The sequence below is a fragment of the Enhydra lutris genome, unplaced genomic scaffold (genome assembly GCF_002288905.1).
Source record: "Enhydra lutris kenyoni isolate GAN:26980312 unplaced genomic scaffold, ASM228890v2 scaffoldscaffold1, whole genome shotgun sequence".
Taxonomy (NCBI): Eukaryota; Metazoa; Chordata; class Mammalia; order Carnivora; family Mustelidae; genus Enhydra; species Enhydra lutris.
This window is the reverse complement of record NW_019154085.1, coordinates 66125222-66149600: the sequence shown is the minus strand read 5'-3', so window position 1 is coordinate 66149600 and position 24379 is coordinate 66125222. Positions and strand designations below refer to the sequence as shown.

Sequence of the window (24379 nt, the reverse complement as noted above, 5' to 3'; positions counted from 1 at the left end):
AGATGACTAAAGAGCTATCTAGTGTGTCGTAGGTGTTTAACCCAGAGAGGAAAGAGAGATTAAAGTCTTTTTTCTTGCCCATAGTATATCATTTCATTTGAACAACTTTGGAGTATTTAAAGTACAACCGGGGGATGCCTGGCTAGCTCAGTTGGTGGAGCATGTGATTTAGTCTTGGGGTTGTAGGTTCGAGCCCCATGTTGGGTATAGGGATTATTTAAAAAATAGAATCAGGGGCGCCTGGGTGGCTCAGTGGGTTAAAGCCTCTGCCTTCAGCTCAGGTCATGATCCCAGGGTCCTGGGATTGAGCCCCGCATCGGGCTCTCTGCTCAGCAGGGAGCCTGCTTCCCCTCCTCTCTCTCTGCCTGCCTCTTTGTCTACTTGTGAGCTCTCTCTCTGTCAAATAAATAAATAAAATCTTTAAAAAAAATAAAAAATAGAATCATAAAATGTAACCTGAATTATGTCTTTTTTTAAAAGAATCTACTTGATGACAATAGTTTTAGGTCCTAGGTTTAGCACAGTGGTTCTCTCCTCTGGATGCCCATTTTAATGCCATTTGTATTTGTGACTTTGGTTATATGTTGATAGCCAAACTTTTGATTAAGAGACCCAAAAAACAAGAGTTAGATCAGTTGTATACTCAGTCTGCTTAATAGGCAGATTTTATTTTTTCTGTATAAGCCCAGTAGCATATACAGAAAATGAAATTAGTTGTAGCAAGTCTCTGGAAAATCTGAGTTTGTGCTAAATCTCTCCAAGTCATGTAGTTTGTCCCAGTATTAACATGTTTGATTTACTACCTCTTTTTTTAGGTACATATTTTTCACTGACTGGTTCCGTCCTGCTAAAATTATGAGAGCGTGGAGCGATGGATCTAACATTTTGCCGATAGTAAACACTACTCTTGGATGGCCCAATGGGTTGGCCATTGATTGGGGGTAAGTAGGAATCATCCCAAATTACTGAGTTCCCACTTACTGTGACATAATTATGAAGCAATATAATGGAGTAAGGAAACTGGTACTACTTGCGCTTAGATATTTTCACATCGTTGATTGGCACTGGGAGAAGGCTATAGAATGATACAAGGGTGCAAAGAACGTAAACATAATTGGCCAACTTCTCCTGGGATGAAAACTAATGCACTGCATGAATATTCTGAGAGAATTGATAGAGGAGGCAGAATAATAGGACCTTTGAGAGGTCAGTACAGAGGAGACAAGACCCAAATCCCATTAGAAATAGGATAGAGATTAGATGAAGTTCAAGTCGTGTAATTTTCATAGAGGGCATCTTGAGGATAGGAAATCTTTTGTGTCAATTTTTTTTTCTCTTTTTTTTTCTTTTTTCTTCTTTTTTTTTCTTTTGTGTCAATTAATCAACAAATGCATATTTGCATATGTATGTACTCTGGGAGAATTAAGTACAAGATAGAATTCTCAGGATATTAATGATCTAAGAATATAGGAAAAGGTATCAGGGTAAAAAAGCTGACAGACATGAAATGCCAAAGTAGTTTATAGGAGAGACAAAAGAAAGAAGTATATTTAGCCTTTTAAACATGGTTTTCTTAACTTGTGGACTTAACCAGGAGAAAAATAAAATACCTAACTTGAAGATAACAACATCTTAAGTTTTCTTTTTCTTTTTCTTTAAAGATTTTATTAATTTATTAGAGAGAGAGAGAGAGAGAGAGTGCATGAGCGGGAGGGAGGAGCTGAGGGAAAGGGAGAAGCCGACTCCACACTGAGCAGGGAGACCCATCTGGGGCTCGATCCCAGAACCCTGGGATCATGACCTGAGCCAAAGGCATATGCTTAATGAACTGAGCCACTCAGGCACCCCCATTTTAAGTTTTCTAAGATAATTAAAAAGCACTTTGTGAAAGTACTGTGTCTGGGGGGGGGCATACAACTATTACATTTTTAATGAGTATAATTTAGTTTTTAAAAACTTTGCTTAATAAATGTTTCAACTGAACATACCATTTATGAATGCCCTCAGTGTAGAGGGTGCAGTACTAGTTTTTGGATGACAGATAACTAAGTATTTTATCATTTTAGTGCTTTACGGTTGTACTGGGTAGATGCCTTTTTTGATAAAATTGAGCACAGCACCTTTGATGGTTTAGACAGAAGAAACCTGGGCCATATACAGCAGATGACTCATCCATTTGGACTTACTGTCTTTGAAGGTATGCTTTGAAGCAATGAAAGTGTGTGTTGTTTTTATACTCTGCAAATTGTTGACAGTGGACTTGTCCTCATTTGACAGTCTCACACTTCCAGAAAAGTTGGTTACTTTAGAATATGAAAAATGAAAATGGTGCTATTATGTATAGAAAAAACATTTGTTTTTTTGTCTAAACATTTCACTGTTGAGGTGTATTTTTCTTATAGATGCTTTTAGATAATAATTAATAACTTACATAGGTATAGCATTTTGTAGGTTGCATGTATTATAAAGTTTAACTCCCTGAGTACTCTATTACATAAATACCCCACAGGGAAATAGTAAACTACTGCTTTTGTCATTTTCAGGAATAAAACAAGAGCGTTTGTGGTAACCTGTAATGTTTTGTTGTTTTCTATATGAATGTCCTCAGAATCGCTGTGGAAAAACCATTACACATATTTACCAACTGCATAGTCACTGAATGACTCTGAAGATTTTTAGATACATGTTGAGTAACTGACATCATTGTTACATAGAAATGTTAGAACATGGCTTGTGAAAAATAGCAAGATGTACTTGTTTTTTCATCAACCTTTCTAACAATTGACTGCTGCTAGTAAAGATTGTTGGGGGCATGGAATTCTGGGAAGCTACAGCCATCAGGATCACACTGATGTATCCTTCCCTCTTGAGTGAAGGCATGGTATTGTGGGTTGAGTTGCTGGGAATAAGAACGTGGCTTGGCACTTGTTAAACAGGTGGTTTGTAGAGTCTTGAAAATAAGGTTTCTATGAATGATTGAATAGCTTGTGCATTGCACAAAAGTGCCAGGTCAAGAGGGTGAGGAGACACTAAAATCTACCATGGTTCTGTTTGACAAACCAGAATTAGTCCAGTTAGAGAAATGCCATTTTGGGATCCAGAGGCCTTAACCCATGGGCTAGTTGTGTCCCTGGTTGAAACTTCCTACTCTGAAAAATCAGCCAGGTGCTTTAAAAGACTAGACATTGACTGTAAATCAAAGACTTTCTCCCACACATATAGTGTGGAATGATAGCTAGTAAATATATTGCATGTTCCATCCTGCTGTCCGTTTATCTGTGGAGGAGGGCATGGTATTTAAAAATATTTTAAAAATGCTCTTGAAAGAGTAAGATTTTTGATGAGATGAGTCAGTTATAAATACTCATCCTTCCTCTTTATGCCTTCCCATTTATTCACTCCCTTTTCATTAATGATGTCAGACAGCCATTTGCTGTTACACTGGAACATTATAAGAATGTTAAATTTTCTCTGCTCTTGATAAAATGCTTTGGGATTGAATAAAAATGCAGTTTCAATACCTTTTGGTTTTATCATTATGAAAAAAAAATTGGTGTATACTCATGAAAACAACACAGTGTTTCCCAAATAATAATAATAGTAATAATAATAATAATAATAATAATGTTTCTCCCAACACTGCCCTCATTGTGAATTTTTTGTGGAAAATTCTTTGATTGCATAACATCACAGAAATCATCATTCTTTTGAATGAAAGACTAGATCTGCTTGACTGTGCACCACACAGGAGTAAAAGGTTTATTGAACTTCTTATCTATTTAAGTATAGTAAGATACCTTCTTGAGTGGTGGGACTCAGTCTAGATAAGATTTAGTAAGTCAGTGACTGATTAGTCATTGATTAGGCCACAGATAAGGAAAACTGGTCTAATGATAAAATTTGTGGCTTTTTAGGCATTTTTTGGTTAGCTGGGAATTTTAGTAAAAGTATCGTTAAAGAAAAATTCACTGATTCTTTAAAAAATGTATACGTTTACTTCCCTGCTTTGGTAGTTAGTATAAAGTGAATATGACTAAATTTTAGAAGTTTAGAATCTTATGATGCCTCTTTCTTACCATTTTGAACTTCATGGAATATGACTATAGCCGTAGGGGTAGGCACACTGCTGTGGATTATTTTACTGATCTCCAGAGCTACAGCAAAAGTTCCTTTTTGTACCAGATCTGTATTTTTCCCTTTCAACAGCTTCCTAGTAAAGTTGAGTGTAAAAAAAAAAAAAAAATTAGTGTCCTCAGTGAAGACATGGGATATATAGAATGGTTGATCTGAAAGGGAGGTTAGAGATTTAGTCTATTTCCTTAATTTTACCAAAAACAAAACAAAGCTAAACAAAAAAACTCTCACACAGTTAAGTATTTTGCTTGTAAACACTCAGAAGTCTAGTGCTTTAGCTAGAAAAAGAACTCAGTCATATGAGGCACATTCAATACTCTATTGAATAATCCAAAATTTTATTTTTACTTACGGAAATCTAAACCTAACAGCTATTAAATGCTGTCCACGTACTCCATGCACGCCTGCCTGAACTGGAAACCTGGTATCATTAAATATACCATCTTTGCCTTGTAAAGAGTCATTCCTAGAGAGTAACAAGTCACGGAAAATGATCACAGAAACCCATTACAGATATTCATTGGAAAATCTTCTTGCATTTGCAAGAAGTGTTGCAAGCCTGTTGTATTTCCCAAAAGGATTTATAAGTGAGCTGTGATGAGAATACTAACCACTGGTGTTTCTTCTTAGACTATGTGTTTTTTACTGACTGGAGACTGGGTGCTATTGTTCGTGTCAGGAAAACGGATGGTGGAGACATAAGGGTTATCCGAAGTGGCATCGCTAATATAATGCATGTGAAATCATACAATGCCAACACTCAGACTGGTGAGATTGCCACGTTTTTTCACCTGTTTGTATTTATTTAACATGGTGGCTGCCTTTCTCTTTTAGTACTTGCGATGTAGGATAGCTCCTGATTGTTACACATTCCTGTCACCCAGATAGTTAAAGAATGTAAGACTCACAATTTCTGTTCAGCTCTGTTAACCCTAGAAGTATTGTTGGGAAAACATATTTTAAGGACTTTTCTGTGTTTGTACTGAATGTTATATTTGGCATGTTGATTTCCAGAAAGAAGCTACTTCATAGTGTTGAGTCGGAACATTGTTCTTTTCCTGTTTTTTTTCTTTCATAGACTACACCTATGATCCACTCAGTGGAAATGTACATAACTCACTATCCACCCCCGGCATTGCTTTTTCAGGTTCTAACTACTGTAATCGACCCACACATCCAAATGGCGACTGCAGCCACTTCTGCTTCCCGGTGCCAAATTTCCAGCGGGTATGTGGTTGCCCGTATGGAATGAGTTTGACTTCTAATCACTTGACATGCCAGGAAGACCCATCCCGTGAACCACCCATGGAGCAGTGTGGCTCCTTTTCCTTTCCCTGTAGCAACGGCAGATGTGTGCCCAGTCACTACCGCTGTGATGGAGTAGATGACTGTCATGATAACAGTGATGAGCACCAATGCGGCAAATTCAGTAAGTAATTTATACCCAGGAGATACTTTCTGTGATGAGCAGAATACAGAGAGGTGCCCCCCTCCTTTATTTAAAGGTTGGGTTATCTCTGACGGAAAAAAATCTTTCAGAATTTCACATTTTTAGTATGTAGCCCAAGGCCTTAGGAATCTAGGTAATAAATATCATTAATAGATAAAGTTACCAATGATTTCTGCCATTGATTTGGACTATATTGACTAACAGTTTTTTTTCCCCTGACTTTGCCTGCTGGATCACCAGTACAGTCATGACATCTTGGCAAGCACCTCAGAAAGTCATATCAAAATAAATAGGTTGGGGCGCCTGGGTGGCTCAGTGGGTTAAAGCATCTGCCTTCGGCTTGGGTCATGATCCCAGCAGAGAGCCTGCTTCCTCTTTTCTCTCTGCCTGCCTCTCTGCCTACTTGTGATCTCTGTCAAATAAATAAATAAAATCTTTAAAAAAATAAAATAGGTTATAATCTTTAGTATCTGAAAGGATAGTATTTCAGAATAGATACTTGGAATCATGGCATTTGAAAATCTGTGTGGTACATTCCCTTTCCTCCACTTTGGAGTAAAATAGGGCTGAAATGGTGGTCTTAACATTTATATTTTTCTTTAGTGGTAATCTAGTCTATAAAGTTTGGGCCTAATGAATGCTATTGCAGAAAACAAAAGCATCCAGTTAAAATGTAAAAAAAAAAAAAAAAAAAAAAAAAGTTAAAAAAGAATTGAAATCTAAGAAATTTCTATCAAGGTAAAGATCAATGGTAATAATAACCCCCTTTGAAAATAAAGGTCAGATTTGAAAATAAAAGTGTGCACTTGCACTTTTCTGAAATTTCTAAAATTTTCTCTCTTTTGTCTGTTATCTTCCTGTTTCTGAAAGTACACATTTTGCCTGAATATTTTATCAGTTTGCATTTCTGGGATGGCACATTTTCAAGGTTTCTGCAGAAACTGTGATTAGAGGAACTAGCTTAGAAGTAAGGGATGGGCCTCAGATCACACCAACTAGAGATTGAATATGGGGCTGGGTCCTAAGTCTCTTAAAGCCTCAGTTTCCTCATCTTTAAAATGCAGATAATTCTGCATACTTCCCAGTATTCATGTGAAGATTAAGAGAGAAAAAAAAATATACAGAGCACTTAAGAGAAATGCCTGGTGTATGATAATTGCTAAAGAAATGTCTGCTAGTGATGATGAGGCTGATGATGAGAGTACTTGCACATTTCTTCCTTTTTTGAATTTTTACTTATTTATTTATTTATTTATTTTGTAAGATTTTATTTATTTATTTGACAGAGAAAGAGATCACAAGTAGGCAGAGAGGCAGGCAGAGAGAGAGGAGGAAGCAGGCTCCCTGCTGAGCAGAGAGCCCGATGTGGGACTCAATCCCAGGACCCTGAGATCATGACCTGAGCCGAAGGCAGAGGCTTAACCCACTGAGCCACCCAGGCGCCATCTTCCTTTTTTTTTTTTTTAAAGATTTATTTATTTGACAGATCACAAGTAGGCAGGGAGGCAGGCAGAGAGAGAGAGGAAGGGAAGCAGGCTCCCTGCAGAGCAGAGAGCCCGATGTGGGGTTCGATCCCAGGACCCTGGGATCATGACCTGAGCTGAAGGTAGAGGCTTTAACCCGCTGAGCCACCCAGGTGCCCCTCATCTTCCTTTTTTTAAATTAAATTCCGTTAGCCAACCTCGTGTTCTCATTTGGTATATTGTTCCCATTGAAAAAGAAGAACTGGGCCTTTACAAGCTTAGAACTCGTCTGACGTAGAAACAAACGTCTTGGTGACCAGTTTATTTTCATTGTAGATAATTCCTGTGCACCTTCTGCCTTCACCTGTCGCCACGGAGAGTGCATTCCCAGACACTGGAAGTGTGACAAGCAGTTCGACTGCGTGGACGGCAGTGATGAGGAGAACTGCCCCTCCCAGGCACCCACTTCCTGTCCCGCATCCTTCTTCACCTGTGATAATCACCTGTGTATCCCAAGGAGCTGGCTCTGTGACACAGATAATGATTGCTCGGATGGATCTGACGAGAAGAACTGCCGTAAGTTTGGCACCGACTTCCCTTGGTGGGTCAGCCTAGCGAACAGATTTCAACAGTCAGTAGGCCTTGCCCACTTTCCTCCAAGGCTCACAACAGTTTTCACGATGTCGATGTCGTTGTCTCGTCTGTTGTATCTGTCAGTTCCCATATCAATTGGCTGTAAGATCAAAGACACCAGAAACTTTTGAGTCCCCCTGAGCGTGGAGTTCTGTGGATGCAAAACAGGGAACTGGGTCTGATGTCTTAACATCCAGACACGAACTGGGAAAGAACTGCTCCACTGACTTTTCAAATATTTAAGGCAAATTTGTTTTTTTCTAAATCATATAAATGATCCAGACATTTGACTACTGGTTTTTCTTTTCATTTCATAGAGGCAAAAAGGGGATAAAATACAGAGGCATGGGAAATTTAAATTTCCATTAGAGCTGTCTGCCTGCTTTTCATCTTGCTAGTTCTGATTTCTTTTAGGTTATTGTTTTTGTGTCTGTAATCTTGGTTTAGGGTGGAGTTCCCTGGACAAACATCTAGTCTTGGTTTCATGACTTGGCAAGTCACTTTCCTCTGTAGCATTTGGACTTTAAGATCTCTTTTAGCTTTCACATTCTGTGAGTCTCTATTTAATATGGCTTCATGAGGATGGGGCAGCCAGCAAGCACGTCTGACTCTAAGGCTATGTCTCTTCCGCATGGTGGGACCCTGGTTTCTAGAATTAATTGTTCTGCTTAGACTTTGGATTAACTGCAGTTGTGACCTGTCTGTATACTGTGGCTGCTAGGCCTGTGGGTCATGCCAACTGTGATGCCTAGTTGGGCTCCATTGCTTAGCATTGCTGTGGAGCCACAGCGTCTGTAATACTCCTGAGGTGTGGTCCAGTCCAAGTTCATGATGCTCACTTTGTAAGTGTAGTCTGTATTCTAACTCCGACCTATAATCTTTTTATTCCTCTTTCTAAAAAACTATCCTGGCTTTGCGTGCTCTTGCTGGGCTGACTTTGGCAGTGTGGCCAATTTGAAAGAATTTTGGACACACGTACAAATGAGATGACTTGTGTATCTCCTTAGCGTTTTGCAGTTCGGCTCTAGTATGCACTGAACAAGAAATAAACTGTTACTTGGTTTTGTTTTTGAATGACATTAGAACTTACAGAGACATGCTTGCCTAGTCAGTTTCGTTGTCCTGATCATCGCTGTATTGACCTATCTTTTGTCTGTGATGGGGACAAGGACTGCGTTGATGGATCTGATGAAGCTGGTTGTGGTAAGTAGATTGCTTTATTTTTATTCATGATGTTTAGAAATAATTTGTGTTTAGTGGCTTTCTCCTTGAGCTGATTTCTAATGCTTTTTTTTTTTTCCTCATTCTTAGTAATTAATTGCACTGCTTCTCAATTCAAATGTGCCAGTGAGGGTCGATGTATTAGTAACATGTATCATTGTGATGGTGTTTTTGACTGTGATGATCACTCTGATGAGATAGACTGTTGTAAGTACCATATATCTATCTGCATGTATCATTTTTCTTAAAAGATTTTATTTATTTTAGAGGGCAGGGGAGAGAGGGAGGGTGCTAGCAGGGGGAGGGGCAGAGGGAGAAGAAGAGAAAGATTCTCAGGTAGATTCCATGCTGAGGGCAGAGCCCAGTGTGGGGGCTGGGTCTCAGGACCCTGAGATCTTGACCTCAGCTGAAATCAAGAGTCAAACGCTTAACCAGCTGCACCACCGAGGTGCCCCTGCATGTTTCAATTTTATTGGCATTGATATTACTGCAGGTTTTCCCTAATTTGGATAAACTTTGGAGGGAAGACAGACTGAATTACAAACTATTATCAAAGGAATATGGTATTGAACACACAGTAAAGTTACTAGGTATTTCCAAATAATGACTTACAATTTGTGAATCCAGTGGTTGTATAAATGGGCACGTTCTGATAGTTCTTAAGTAAGTTAAATATTTCTTAGATATTTTTGTTCTTACTATTAATTTTTCCTAGGATATCCTAAATTAGTGGGTTTTAAGTTTTTGGGGCTTCCTATACATAAAGATGTCTTAATGGTTTCTTTTAAATCTCAGTAAAGAGATCAAATCATGGTATAGATATGGTATAAAGTGGTATTTGATATTGACTCGAATGAATTCATTTCAGCTAGTATTTGTTGAATATCTGCTGAGATGTTCCTTAGAGTAGGGTAAGAGAAATTATGTAACATAAGAGATAACTGAAGCAAATTATACAGTTACAAGGGCCTTAGAAATGGTACAGGTAAAATTCAGTTGAGGTCCATAGAAAAGAAATTCCTTCCGGTCCTATGATTGGAGGACTTCATGGAATATAAATCTGATGGATCTATATAATCTCCATGGTCCGGAGACCTATAGTGGACAGGATCTCTTATTGCTCACTTTTTGTGTTTAATAGATTTTATACTGTAAATAAATGATTGTTTGTTAGAATAATGGTGTTTTGGATCATAAAAAGTAGGTTTTTATTAATTTCTTTCTTCCCAGTCAGGAAAAAAAGTGTTTAAATCTATGAATAAAAAGAAAAGTTAAGGGGGGCCTGGGTGGCTCAGTGGGGTTAAAGCCTCTGCCTTCAGCTCAGGTAATGATCTCAGAGTCCTGGGATTGAGCCCCACATCAGGCTCTCTGCTCAACAGGGAACCTGCTTCCCTACCCTCTCTCTCTGCCTGCCTCTCTGCCAACTTGTGATCTCTGTCAAATAAATTTTAAAAAGAAAAAAGAAAAGTTAAATAAAATGCGTAATACTTTATAGATGTGTACAGCACCCAGAAATTCTTAATCACTGATTTCCTGTTTCATGTTGAAAACATGAAATTCTTCTGTGATGGTTTGTGATTAAACTGTCAATTGCCATTGACTTGCTGTTGCCTGACAAGGCCCTTGGGAGGAAGCTTGGGTTTACCCCTGTGAGATAGGGAAGCAACTCTTATCCCTCCAGGATTGCTGAATGAATAGTGGAAAGTTTACAAAGAAGTAAGGATTTACTGTCACCTTTTGTTTACTTGATGTGTGCTGGTTTCATTTGGTATAGGTTGCTTGAGGGTAAATTAATAACATCGAAATATATGATATTAAACAAGAATTCAGAGTAACAAATTAATGGCTGTTTAAGCTCTGTTGAAATGCACTGGTGATTATTTAATAAAGAGGCAGACAAATTTTATTTAACCTGTAATTGAATGAACATTAAAAACATAGGAAACAGAATTTAATTTTGACTCAGGAACTTGTCAGACATATAAAGATTTCTCTTTACCACAGTGTTTGAAAACCCTATATCATTTTAGACTTTACTGTTAAATTTATCATAGTCATTATCATAAACCTACCATTGATCCAAAATCATTTCTTCTGAATCTAGGAATTACATAAAAAGGATTATGAATTAATTGCATTCACAAGCCCGTCTCCCCCATGCATTTCTCTTAGCAACTAGGCCTCCTGGGATGTGCCACCCAGATGAATTTCAGTGCCAAGCAGATGGTGTCTGCATCCCGAAGAGCTGGGAGTGTGATGGGCACCAAGACTGCATCTCTGGATCTGATGAGCACCATGGCTGTGCCCCCAGGACCTGCCCTCCTTCTCACTTCCTGTGTGACAATGGAAACTGCATCCACAGAGATTGGCTTTGTGATGGGGACAATGACTGCAGGGATATGAGTGATGAGAAGGACTGCCCCACTCAAGCCTTTCAGTGTCCCAGTTGGCAATGGCTTTGCCCTGGCCATAGCGTCTGTGTGAATCTGAGTGCAGTGTGTGATGGCATCTTTGACTGCCCCAATGGGACAGATGAATCCCCACTTTGCAGTAAGTTTCCTGACCACAGTTTAATGGCCATAAATTCATTCTGAGCGCACAGTGGCCTGTTGGCCATCACCGTTGTCTCAGTCACCACATAGCTTTAAGGAAGGGATTTCGGTTCCTCTAGGAGTTCAAATCTGTGTAGGATAAGCATCATGGAATTCAAATAAATCACCACTGGCTGCTATTTCTCATTAAATCCTTTGCACTTGGTTCTGTGTTTTTACTTAATTTTTAGAAAAATGAGACTAAATGAGGCCATTAGATTGTCAAATTAAAAAAAAATTTTTTTGGACTGTGGTCCTAAGGTTTTCTAACTTTAATATTTTCTAATTTCAATCAGAACTTGCCACAAAACAAATGAAGTTCGGGGATTTGTGTTTGCTGTGATTAAAATCCTGTGATTGGCATGTGATCCTAATTGCTGTCCTTTCTTTCTTTCCTTTTTAATCAATGCTCACTCTCAGATGAACCCTGGCCAGGTATGATTGCAAAATATTTTAGATTCCTATGATTTTAAATGGGTTATGTTTGTGCTGAAGATATTCTAATCATTTTGACTGACTTCCCCCTCTAGAGCGTGTTTCATATCAGGACTCTGAAAAATAAGTTAGAGTATACACATGACAATGGAGGGCATTTGCATCCTAGGCATAAGACTGGCTTTGTTTGGGTGGTGTCAGGCATTGCTGTTTTGGCCTGGAAAGGAAGCAATGGTGGCTTGCTGGTGGATCTGTGCCCTCTAGTGTTCCAACTGCCTTTCCCTTTTCCATTTATTCACTTTCATAGAGCTTTGAGCCCTTGCTCTTGAATGTCAAAGTCTTACCTTCCATTTCTCTGTAGGTAGAAGAATGTCAGGAAGCAAGTGGGAAGTAATTTAGGTCTCTTTGCATGCTTTATCGATGACAGTTGTGTTTCTTGATGACAGCAAGATTTTCCCAAGTTTCTCTCACTGCACCAAATGGAGTTATAATAGAGGGTATAGTGAAGAAAATGGTTTAAGTCCAGTGATTGTGAAGCACAATAAGTCCTTGAGCAAATTAGAGCAGGTACTGATGAGCCTATGGGACTTATCCAAGTGAGTGCTTCTCTTAGTTCTTACCTGGGTATTATGTTGAAGGTGCCAGCAGGCTGTATGACAAATGTTACAACAGACTAAACCAAAAAAGCAAAGATTCCTGACTTTTCTCCTTTGTGATTCTCTTTATTCTAGACCAGGTTAGCTGCTCAGATTCCAATGGTGGTTGTACTCATCAGTGCGTTCAGGGCCCCTTTGGGGCTCAGTGCCTGTGTCCATCAGGATACCTTCTTGCCAACGATTCTAAGACCTGTGAAGACATAGATGAATGTGATGTCCCAGGCTTTTGTAGCCAGCATTGTTTCAATACGAGAGGTTCTTTCCGGTGCTGGTGTGATGATGAATACACAATAGACACTGACAGAAGGACTTGCAAAATTACAGGTAATGACTGAACTTGAAAGTGAACTAACTCCAGCCAGTATAACGCACACTCAAGAATTTAAGATCAAATGTTGCGTGCAGGCGTTTGACAGTGTTGGAGTCAAATGGACTTGAATCTTGGATGGGTTCTGTAACCTCCTTAAACCTCAGTTTATTATGAGGATTAAATAAGTTAATACTCATAAAGATCTTGGCATATTTTGGAAAATAGAAGTTTAAACATAAGTAGGTGGATGATTTTCTATTATTTAAAATACTATCAATGGTTTTTGTATTTTTTAAAAATGATTCCTATATCACATGAGTCAATTCGACCAATATTAATTCAGTTTCTATGATGTGAAAGTGATTATAGTATGTGTGAAGCTATTGATTTGTCTGCTTCAGAAGTGACCAAATAAAGAAGGGTTAATAAAAATAGATGGTTCCTTTCTTTTTCAAGTAGGAATGTGGATGGTAGACAGTCCAGGTGATAAAGTTAGGGGTAACGGCTGTGTGCCCTGCTAAAACTTGGCGTCATTTATTACCAAAAAAGAAGTGGAGAGGGGATATTGAGAGATAATTAAAAGTCTCTGCTACAGCTCAGTGCCTCAGGCAAAACAAAAATATTTTAAGAATTAATTCCTGTTGTTAGGAAGCCTACATTCCAGGAGGGAAGATAATATTCAAAAGTAAGTACAAAAATAACAAATAATAACCGGAAAAATGCAAGGATAGTTCGTTCCAGATTGATAGTGAGACAAACATTGCAGTATAATGCAAGGAAGAAAGCTATTTTGGAAAAAGCTTATATTAAATACTTGTGAAAAATCAGCTATTAAGATAAACATGAAATGAATAAATTATTTTTATAGGGACTTCTCTTTGTTTTTCCTAGTACTATAGTTTGGAGTTAAATCTTCCTTCTGTTATCAGAAGTATTGCATCAAGTATTTAAGGGGTGTTTTTTTTTAAATTTTTAAATTTTTTATAAACATACAATGTATTATTAGCCCCGGGGTACAGGTCTGTGAATTGCCAGGTTTACACACTTCACAGCACTCACCATAGCACATACCCTCCCCAGTGTTCATAACCCCACCACCCTCTCCCTACCCACCTCCCCCCACCCCAACCCTCAGTTTGTTTTGTGAGATTAAGAGTCTCCTATGGTTTGTCTCCCTCCTGATCCCATCTCGTTTCATTTATTCTTTTCCTACCCCCCAGACCCCCCACGCTGCCTCTCAAATTCCTCATATCAGGGAGATCATTTGATAGTTGTCTTTCTCTGATGACTTATTTCGCTAAGCATAATACCCTAAGTGGTGTTTTAATTGTGGTTTCTCCCACATTCATTGACATTTTTGCATCTTCTTCTTGGACAGGATCTGAAAGCCTGTTGCTGCTTGTGGCAAGTCAGAACCAGATTATTGCTGACAATATCACCTCCCACGTTCACAGTATCTATTCAATTGTCCAGAATGGTTTTCACATTGTAGCTCTTGATTTTGATTCAGTCAGTGGTCGTGTCTTTTGGTCTGACGGAAGTCAGGGTAAAATCTGGAGTGCGTTTCAGAATGGAACAGACAGAAGAGTAGTAAGTACATTTCTGCTGATCGTCAGCCTGACTAGTCCCCCTATCTTGGGTCTGTTACTCTTACTTACCCAGGAGAACAGGTCCTACCTCATCCTGGGTAGCTCTCATATTCCCCTCTGGGCTGCATTGTACCCAAAAGGCCTGGATGTTCATAACTCCCAATACATACGGGTATTTTAGAAAAGAATCTGGCCTCCGAAGGCAGATCTGTGATTCTGAATTCCAGGTCACATGATCCTGAGACTTCACAATTTTTTCCCCCATCGTGGATGAGAGCAAAGGAAAATATGTGGGAGTTAGGGGTTGCTTTTCCTTAGTTTTAGTCTGGTAATGTTTCTCGATCCATCTCCCACAGTTTGTTTCTTAACACTTGATGGTTGCGTTTCCTCAGCCCTGTAGGACTTTATTTTGTAATTGTTGGCATTTAATCAATAAGGAGATTATTTTGGTTTGTGAACATTATAAAGTTTCATAGATTTGCCAGTTTAGCGAATGAATAGAGCTTTTGTTTAAATGCAGAAAGTTTAAGCAGTAGAAGTATCCTAGAGTATTCAATCCTACAAAATGTAGTATATTTTTCTTGGAAAGCCCTACTGTTGATTTGGTGGTTAGCTACCTGGAAGACAAAATTTTCTCATCGTCTTAAGCAATCATAGGAGTTCAGTTGTCTTATTGTAGATTTTCATATAATTTCAATGTTTTTATTTATTAATTATCTTTAGAATTCACTTTGTATTCATTTTTGTCTTTAGATACTTAACAGTGGTGTCACTATGGCTGAAAGTATTGTGGTAGATTGGGTAGGTCGCAATCTTTACTGGACAGACTTTGCTCTGGAAACAATTGAAGTATCTAAACTGGATGGTAGCCACAGGACCGTGCTGATTAGTAAGAATGTATCAAATCCAAGGGGACTAGCATTAGATCCCAGAATTAGGTAAGGCTTTTTTTTTTTTCTTTTTTAATGATATTGCTGTGACGTGATTATGAGGGAAAAACAGTTGTAACCTGATGTGGCTGATATGCATACCTCAACATTTGAAATGAAACCTTGTTTAAATATCTCTGTAGAAATGGTAACCATCCAGGGGTTAATTGGTATCCTTCCTTTATCTGTTTAGTCTTCTTCATAAAATCATAAGAGCGATTGGTTGTTCACTTGAACACGTGGATTCATTAGCTTGGTAATACAATTATTGAACTGATTGTTACTGAATTATATAATTAGGTCTCCAATGAATGCACATAATAGTATCCCATAGATGGGCCAGTTTGTAACTTTGATATCTCATTGTTCTACAACATCAACAACAAAAAGCAAGATTTTCCTGCTTTAGTTCTATGTTATTAGAGTTCCCTTTTAGGTCATGTAGGGAGGAAAGAGTTTTGCCTGCTGGTCAAACAAAGGGAAGGAGAAATTCTCCCATGTGCTTTGAAACCTTGGATGGCTTCCTTCCTTGAATTTACTTCAGATTCTCTAACTTAGATTCTCTTCGGTAGAATCGTGAGTTAGGCAGATGATGCTTGATGGCAATGATGACTTCCTAGGTATTGTAAAGTATTACACACCAGTGAAATTTAAGATTGATTTCTGATGATGAACAAGTGACTCTCTTATCTTAAAAAATGATAGGGTAGATAAACAAGGCTAGATGGATGTTTATAGATCAGCTATTTGTGGATTATACAGAAACATGAATAGACATTGAGACATTTCATTGTCATAATGTTCTGCATGTTTTATGAACATTTTAGAAACACCCAGATGGCTTATGACTGCATTATGATCACAGTTTTACTTGGGGACACTCAGAGGAAATAATACACTCTGTACAGACTTTCTGAACCGGAGATGATTTATTTTAAGCAGCACATAAAGATGATGTTGTCTTACTTAAAGTGGCAGTTATTTTCCAGATTGAAATACATCCTTTCTAGTTGGTAACAAATTTCATTTTGCAGTGACCATTTGATGTTCTGGTCTGACTGGGGCCACCACCCCCGTATCGAGCGAGCAAGCATGGATGGCAGTCTGCGCACTGTTATCGTCCAGGACAAGATTTTCTGGCCCAGTGGCATAACTATTGACTACCCCAACAGACTGCTGTACTTTATGGATTCCTATCTTGATTACATAGACTATTGTGATTATAATGGACAGCATCGGAGGCAGGTGATAGCCAGTGATTTGGTAAGTTGACATAAAGGAAGACTAAACTGAACCATAAGAGTAGCTTAGTCGAAAGCACATACAGTAATAAGAAAACTAAGAAATGAATTATTGTGTCTTAGACATTACCAGGTCAATCCAGGGACTGTCAACAGGAATGAGGGCCAATCCATCTTTTCTTACCAACTGAAAATAAATATTTTTATTCCAGTTCATGGTCAGATTGTGCCATGTCCAGGAAGGATTAATTGTTTGTGTGATTTAGTTGACCTGTAGATGCTGATCTGTTGCTCTTACGGTTTAGATAAGTGTGTTAAGCAAAAATTAATAATTTCATATTTAAATTCCTCAATTAAATCATAACCTGTTACATATTTCATATCTTTCATTGGAGTATAGTTGTTATACAATGTTATATTGGTTTCAGGTGCACAACTTACTGATTAGACAATTCTGTATGTTAATCAATTTTTATTCAGAAAATTCCAGTGAATTCTCTTCACAAGTTAAATGGGAAAATACAGAAAACATGTATTTTACCAAAGAGCTGTTCCTGACTTCTATTTAAAATTGTCATTGTTGGAGTACCTGGGTGGCTTAGACAATTAAGGTCTGACTCTTGATTCACGTCAGGTCATGATCTCAGGGTCCTCAGATCAAGGCCCACGTTGGGATCTGTGCTCAGCATGAGTCTGTTTGGGTTTCTCTCTCCCCTTTCCCTCTGCCCCTTCCCCTGATCATGCTCTTTCTGTCTCTAAAATAAATAAGTCTAAAAAAGTAATAAAAAATAATACAGTTGTCACTGATGATAGTTCTGTGGCTTTAAGAGACCCTGGCAGGGCCTCCCTACCTTCAGACAATAGGCATCTACTATCAGATCTATGTGAATCTGTGACTGGCAGAGATAGCACTGGATAAACAGTGGTGATAATGGGCTGGGGGCTGAGGCTTGGGAGTAGGGGATCCCGATAAGTCATCTTACTTTCTAGACTAAAATGTTGCTTTTGTTCGTAAATTGGATGCCCAGAGTAATTACCAGAGTAAAAAGGAAGACTAAATGACACCCAGGTGAAACAGTTTTGAGTAATACAATGGGGTATATATAGGTCAAGCAGTGAATTTTTTTATGTCTCTTGCACAATGTCTTCCCTATGTCTTTTTAAATAATTAAATGCTAAAGGAAACCATCTTCTTGGACAGATACCCTTTTCCTTTTGTATATTAGTCACCTTGTTTTTTATTTCTGGGTGATGTCTCATTGTTCTCTTTGGCTTCACAGATTCTGCGACATCCCTATGCCCTCACTCTCTTCGAAGATTCTGTGTACTGGACTGACCGCTCAACTTACCAAGTTGTTCAAGCGAATAAGTGGCATGGTGGGAACCAGTCAGTCATAATTCGTAATCTTCAGCAGCCCCTTGGGGTTGTTGCAGTCCATCCTGTGAAACAACCAGAGGGTAAGTGGTAAAGAGACATATGCCTAGGACTAGCTTGGAAAACACGTTTGCAGGGAATGCTGAGTGTACAGTGTTGCAGACCTGTTTGTTTGGGCAATACATTTTCCTTTCCTCTTTACCAACCACCCCAGTCCTAACCTTTCCATTACTTCTATTTACCATGGTAGACAAAAATCTTGTGTGTAACAACAGCAAATTGAAATTGTGTCCTTTTATTCAGCAGTTGGCTTCGGTCTCTGGGACGGTCTCAGAATCCCCATTTCCTTGGCTGACAACTGGAACACAGACCAGATAGTCTCTTAGATCCTTTTCTTGCTACCGCTCTGTGGTTTAGAGCAGCTTATTCTTAGGACTTGTTTATTACGGCACCGGTGTCCTGAAGGTTCCGTGCTGCAGCTTCCCCAAGTCATCCTAGATGTAGGGTGTGCATGGCTGAGTGACTTAAACATTTGCATTGGTAGTGTTCTTTCTGGTGGGAAGAGGGATAAGTTGCTTAATCCTCACTTAATCTTCTCTCTTAAAAAAACAAACAAGAAACCCTCCCTCTAGTACTTTCTCATCATATCTCAGAATCTGGCCCTTTTTCTTCCTTGTCTCTTCTTCCAAGTACTCTTGCCACGCTGGACCTCATTTTGGTCCCGAAGCATACCAGGCTGCTTCCTATTCTGAACTTCTGTACCAGTTCTTTCTACTTCCTGGAACACCCCTCTTCCAGACTTCTGCTTGAGTTGCCCCTTCAGTGTCATTTTGGATTCTCGCAAATACTCCTTGGTGGCCCTTGGCTGCCCTACGTCCAAAATAGCTTACCTCTCTCGTAATTCTTCCGCTCTTCACCTACACATCTTGAAATCACATCATTTATGAGTTTAGTTCTGTCTCCTTTGTTAGAATATCTGCTCTATGTTTACAGTGTTCTCAGTGCTTAGAATGGTGTTTGGAACATAGTGAACATTTTTCGAGTGAATGAATCTAACGCATTATATGTGATAAGGACATAAAAGATCCAGAGAATATCCTGTGAGTTGGGGTTGCACACAGGATCCCTTATTTTTAAAAAACAGAGAGACACAAAGATGTCATCAATAGAAGAATAAAAGATGACTATCTAACCAAAACTTGGACGACAGTGGGTAAATGTCAAGGTCACAAAGGGAACGTGCATGTCAGTTTCATTTAATGTAAAAAGATCTCTTTTAGCTCAGGCAAAGAGACACGTATTATTTGGCATCATGTTTCTATTACTAAGCTCTGGGCTACTCAGTGGCTGTTTGTTCATAGTCTGGTTATAGACAGGATTGATCTGTGACCTTGGGCAAGTCATTCCCCCCTCTTCCCAATTTTGTGTTGAAAGCACAATGCTAGGAAAGAGTATAATTGTTTGGGGGAAAAAAAACCAAACCAACAGGGGTAACTTAATGTACTGTATCTCCACTGGAGGTCTCTGGGGGGACAGTAACAGCATGTCTGTCTGCACATTTTAAAATGTATTCATTTATTTTAATTGAGAGAAATTTGACATATGAGGTTGTATTTTTAGGTTTACAACATGATTTGATATCTGTATATATTATAAAATGATCATGACAAGAAGTTTAGTGAATGTCCCCCATTATATGAAGTTACAAAATTTTTGTGTGTATGATGAGAATTTTTAACATGTACCCTCTTAACTACTTTAAAATAGATAAATCAGCATTGTTAACTGTAGTCATCATACTGTATATTACATCCTAGGACTCAGTGATCTTTGTAACTGGAAGTTTTTACTTTTGACCACCTTCACCTGTGTTTTCCCACCGTCTACTGTATGCAGCTGGCAACTGCCAGTCTGTTGTCTCTATGAATTTGGTTTTTCTTAAATTTCACATACCAGTGAGATCATGTAGTATTTGTCTTTCTCTCTGATTTCACTTCATGCAATGCTTTCAAGGTCCATCCATGTTGTTGCAAACAGCAAGAGTTTCTTCTTGTTTATGGCCGAATGATATTAATAGTGTTTGTGTGTACCACATTTCCTTTATCCATTCATTCTGTGCACTTAATGTGAGAGGTCTTCCATTCGCCAATGTTTTCGTCTTTCCTTTTTCTGTTACAGGTGAAAATTCATGTGCGTTTTCCTCCTGCAGTCATCTGTGCCTACTTTCCTCACAGCGGCCACACCTTTATTCCTGTGCTTGTCCTTCGGGTTGGAGTCTTTCTCATGATTCTGTGACTTGCTTGAAAGGTACAGTATGCCTGAAAGGGGAGCCCACCATAGTCTAACAAGCGGTGTCAGCTCTAAGCCACTTGCTAATAGAACGTGGGCTGTGTTCCCTTTGATGCAGCAAGTGTCTGGAGTACATGCTCTCTGGGGTGATTGATGTGAGCCCCTCAGCTGTAATACGGTTTCTGCATGCGAAGCTCATAATGTACGCATGTGCTTCAGCAATCTTTAACCTCATATTTTGTCTTACCTGGTCACAGTTAGGCAAGCTGGGAAGATATGAAGTTCCAGATTCTGTGCTTAAGAAGTAAATTTTTTTTTAAAAAATTTTATTTATTTATTTGACACAGAGAGATCACAAGGAGGCAGAGAGGCAGGCAGAGAGAGAGGGGGAAGCAGGCTCCCTGCTGAGTAGTGAGCCCACTGTGGGGCTCCATCCCAGGACCCTGAGATCATGACCTGAGCCGAAGGCAGAGGCTTTAACCCACTGTGCCACCCAGGGACCCCGAGAAGTAAAATTTTTTAAAAAAAAAAAAAAGGGGGTGGGGAGGGAAGTAAAAATTCTTGACACTTGTGTATGGCTTTATTTTTCAAGTTCCTTATCTTGTTTTTATTGTTAACAGTAGTCAGGAGTGTTTTCAGTGTGAGTCTTCTGACACCAATTTCAGTAATTAATATCTGGTATTTTAAAAATGAAAATTTTCTTTGTGTAATTTTTTTTGTGTAAGCGACTCTTGGAGCAATTTAAATTTGTTCCACTCTAGATATTTTTAGAAATGTATGTGGAGAATTGTACTAAAGTACTTTAGGGAGTAAGAACAAAAGGGAAAGATAGAGTCAATCCACCAAAGGGATTTCTGCTGGAGTATGTACTAAATATATAATAAAGACTTTTAAAAAATCATTCACCTTTTGCTTAAAAATCTAGAGAGTTATTCTAAGTTCCAGTTCTTTTCATTTCTCAGAGGAGCGAATGTGTTTTGGTACTGACAGAAATGGTTGCAGTAAAGTTAAATATAATGATAAAAAATTCTTAAACTGTGAGAAAGTAGAATCTTAGTCTAGAGGGAAGTTAGTTTTCAAGTGGAAAATTCATGCTGAGTCCAGGAAATTAATGGTGTTTACAGATTTTTCAGATGTAGGCTTACTGAAAATTGAATTCCATCAGGATATAATATTTTGCAATGATACTTTCATGATGAAAGATTTTAATTATTGGTAATGCTTACAAAGGGATTGGCATTTGCTGTTTTTCTCCAGAGACTTATTATGCACCTAATCCTTGTTGACATTGTTCAATTTAGTGTGTCCTCTGAGTCTTTCAGCAGAAGATTAAACTAGGCTATAGACATTTTGGATACAAAGCATTCTTTCACCCCACAAAGATTGTTGAACTGTGCATTAGGGATTGGTGTAATCAATATTACTATCTGATGGTGATTGATATTTAAATAGTAGCTTTTGTTGTTTCTTAAATAATTTCACTAGTTGTTTTCCATGGGCTGACTTTAGTGAGGTGGAATTTTTTGGGGTATTTCTCAGGTGATTTCTGAGCACCAGTTGGGTAACTTAATGCCAATATATGTTAACTAAAAAAGAGTTCCACTTTTTTTTTTTTTTCCAATAATAAGCTTAGAAGACTTGTAAACATTTATAGATAAAAACATTTTTCTTGATTTACAGGTTAAATAACTTTTAAAATATTGTTTACTAAGTGTCTAGAATATCTTTGGAAGTGCTTATGGGATAAGGTTAAGTGAAAAAGCAGATACTGTTCAGTATTGGCCATAGGGAAAAAAAATATGCATTTGAAAAGGTCTGGAAGGAGCGCATAGGTGGCTCAGTCGGTTGGCGTCAGACTCTTGATTTCGACTCTGACTCTTGATTTCGACTCTGATCGGGATCTCAGGGTTGTGGGATAGGGCCCTACATCGGGTTCCACACTCAGCATGGACTCTGCTTGAGATTCTCTCTCTCTCCCTTTCCCTCTGCTCCACCCCCTCCCCCAGCATGTGCTCTCTCTTCCTCTCTAAATAAAATAAATAAAATCTTTAAAAAAAAATAAAAAGGTCTAGAAGACAACAGACAGGAACATCAATAGTGGTTACAGTTCAGTAAGGGAATTACGATGTATTTCTATTTTTTGCTGATTCTATGTTATAAAATTAAAAACTGAGAAGTTTCTCTGCATGAAACAGCTTTTTATTCTTTAGAAAATATGTTCTCTGCAATGGCAAAAACAAAAAAAATAAAAAGCAAACCAAAACATCTCCCAGCATCCTCTACAATAAACAACCTGAAATCCGAAAGAGGTTTCTGGCTCAGACTGAAGGACACAGGGAAGTTATTTCAGTGATTATGTGCAACGTAAGAGGAAACACTGCCTGCACACACTGTTGGAAAGTTTGCAGGCACTGATCAGTTAGTGCAAGGTCTGAGTTAAGGAGGACCTGGTTAGGGAGAAATAAATGTTGCTTTTCAATTACATCATCAATTTCCTGTGTCTGACTGCTGTCTCTGCTTCTCTGCTCTGCTAATATTAATCATAATGGGATCATGACATAAGAATAAAGATGAAGAAATGATTTTTTATTTCAAAAGACAGACAGGTACACCTGGGTGTCTTAGTCGGTTGAGTGTCTGCCTTTGGCTCAGGTTATGATCCTGGAATTCCAGGATTGAGCCCTGCACCAGGCTCTCCTGCTAAGCAGGGAGCCTGCTTCTCCCTCCCTGCTTCTCCCTCTGTCTCTCCACCTTCTCGTGCTCTCTCTCTCTCAAATAAATAAAGAAAAATCTTAAAAAACAAACAAACCCAAAAGACTGAGACATGCTGTCCTAGGATGGCTTAAATGTCACTTCCTCCTGAAGTCCTTCCCATCCAAGCCCAGTACTTCTATGCTTATTCCTTCATGGCCATTATCGTTGGGAATCATCAGCGTCCATGTACTTTCCCTTGTTTTGTAGACTCTAAGTTCCTTGAGGATTTAGTCTCTACCTGATAGATGCTCATTGCCTGTGGCACACATGAGTAAATGCTGAGTGAATGACAAGCCCTCCAGTAACCTTTGTTGCTCCTTCAGTTCTGTACTTTTAACCCATTTGCTCCTTTATAGCTGTGTAATGTCATAAAATCACTCCCCTTTTTTCTTTCCCACTGAGCACTTTTCACACCCCCCCTGCCCCATGCCACTTGTCTCAGTGGTCAGTCCTGTCTAGCTCTTCCCTGGCGTCACCCTTCACCTCGGCTCTCACGCTTTCTGACAGTACAGCTTTGAATGACACTTTCCCCTCTGGTGCATTGCCCATAAATATTCCCAAGTGGTCAGCCCTCTCAAATCCAGCAGCAGCCATCAGATCAAGGGCCCGAGACACAGCCCTGTGAAGGAGTAGTGGCCAAAGGAGTAGATCTGGGTAGGGCTAGAGAGGAGCTACTTAGAGGAATCAAGAAGGCCCATGTTTGATGGATGAGAAATGCAGTTTTTAGGTGCTCTGGTTGAGAATTCCTCCAGTTAAACAGAAGGAAAATTACACATTTAAAAGAGCAGTATTAAGTTCTGAGTAAGTAAAATTTAAAATTTCCCCTGTGATATTGGGGAATATTTCTTGTTTTTACTGAACAAATGAGCACTTACAATGTATAATGAATAAATAATTAGGTATCTCAATATAATTTCAAAGTACGTTGGAACTCCTAATATAGCTTTCTCAGTATATTATGCAGTTAAATGAAGTGAGTGATAATTTGATACTCAGCCTGCACTTTTTGCAGAGTAGTGATTAAGAACATAAGTTCTGGAGTCTGAAGATCTGGCTGTGTGACTTTGGTTAAATTGCTTAATTTTTTGAGCCTCCTTTGAAAGTTGGGGGGTGGGGAAGTGTTATGACCTAACAAACAGGGTTATGAGGCTTTAGGGAGATAAATTAAGTGAAATAATATTTGGGGCCTAGTATGTGGCACATATTCTCAATAAACAGGGACGATTATTACGGCTTTTGCATTGGTTCAGAAGAGAGGCAATGTGGAGCAGTTGAGAGAGGACAGGCTTATGAGTTAAACGCACGTTAG

At 38.8% G+C, this 24379-nt stretch overlaps 1 protein-coding gene across 1 annotated transcript in view; it reads left to right on the top strand.

Annotated features, from left to right (window-relative positions):
• LOC111141989 (LDL receptor related protein 2) overlaps positions 1–24379 on the top strand; it is a 202141-nt gene that overhangs the window by 91484 nt on the left and 86278 nt on the right. Inside the window, exons 18-32 of the mRNA XM_022494900.1 lie at positions 816–941; positions 2067–2197; positions 4765–4902; positions 5282–5563; positions 7384–7623; positions 8764–8883; positions 8992–9108; positions 11074–11451; positions 11913–11927; positions 12659–12907; positions 14272–14483; positions 15236–15420; positions 16446–16674; positions 17933–18110; positions 20206–20334. Of these exons, the coding sequence (XP_022350608.1) occupies positions 816–941; positions 2067–2197; positions 4765–4902; positions 5282–5563; positions 7384–7623; positions 8764–8883; positions 8992–9108; positions 11074–11451; positions 11913–11927; positions 12659–12907; positions 14272–14483; positions 15236–15420; positions 16446–16674; positions 17933–18110; positions 20206–20334 (2729 nt within the window). The remainder of the gene's footprint in view (positions 1–815; positions 942–2066; positions 2198–4764; positions 4903–5281; positions 5564–7383; positions 7624–8763; positions 8884–8991; positions 9109–11073; positions 11452–11912; positions 11928–12658; positions 12908–14271; positions 14484–15235; positions 15421–16445; positions 16675–17932; positions 18111–20205; positions 20335–24379) is intronic.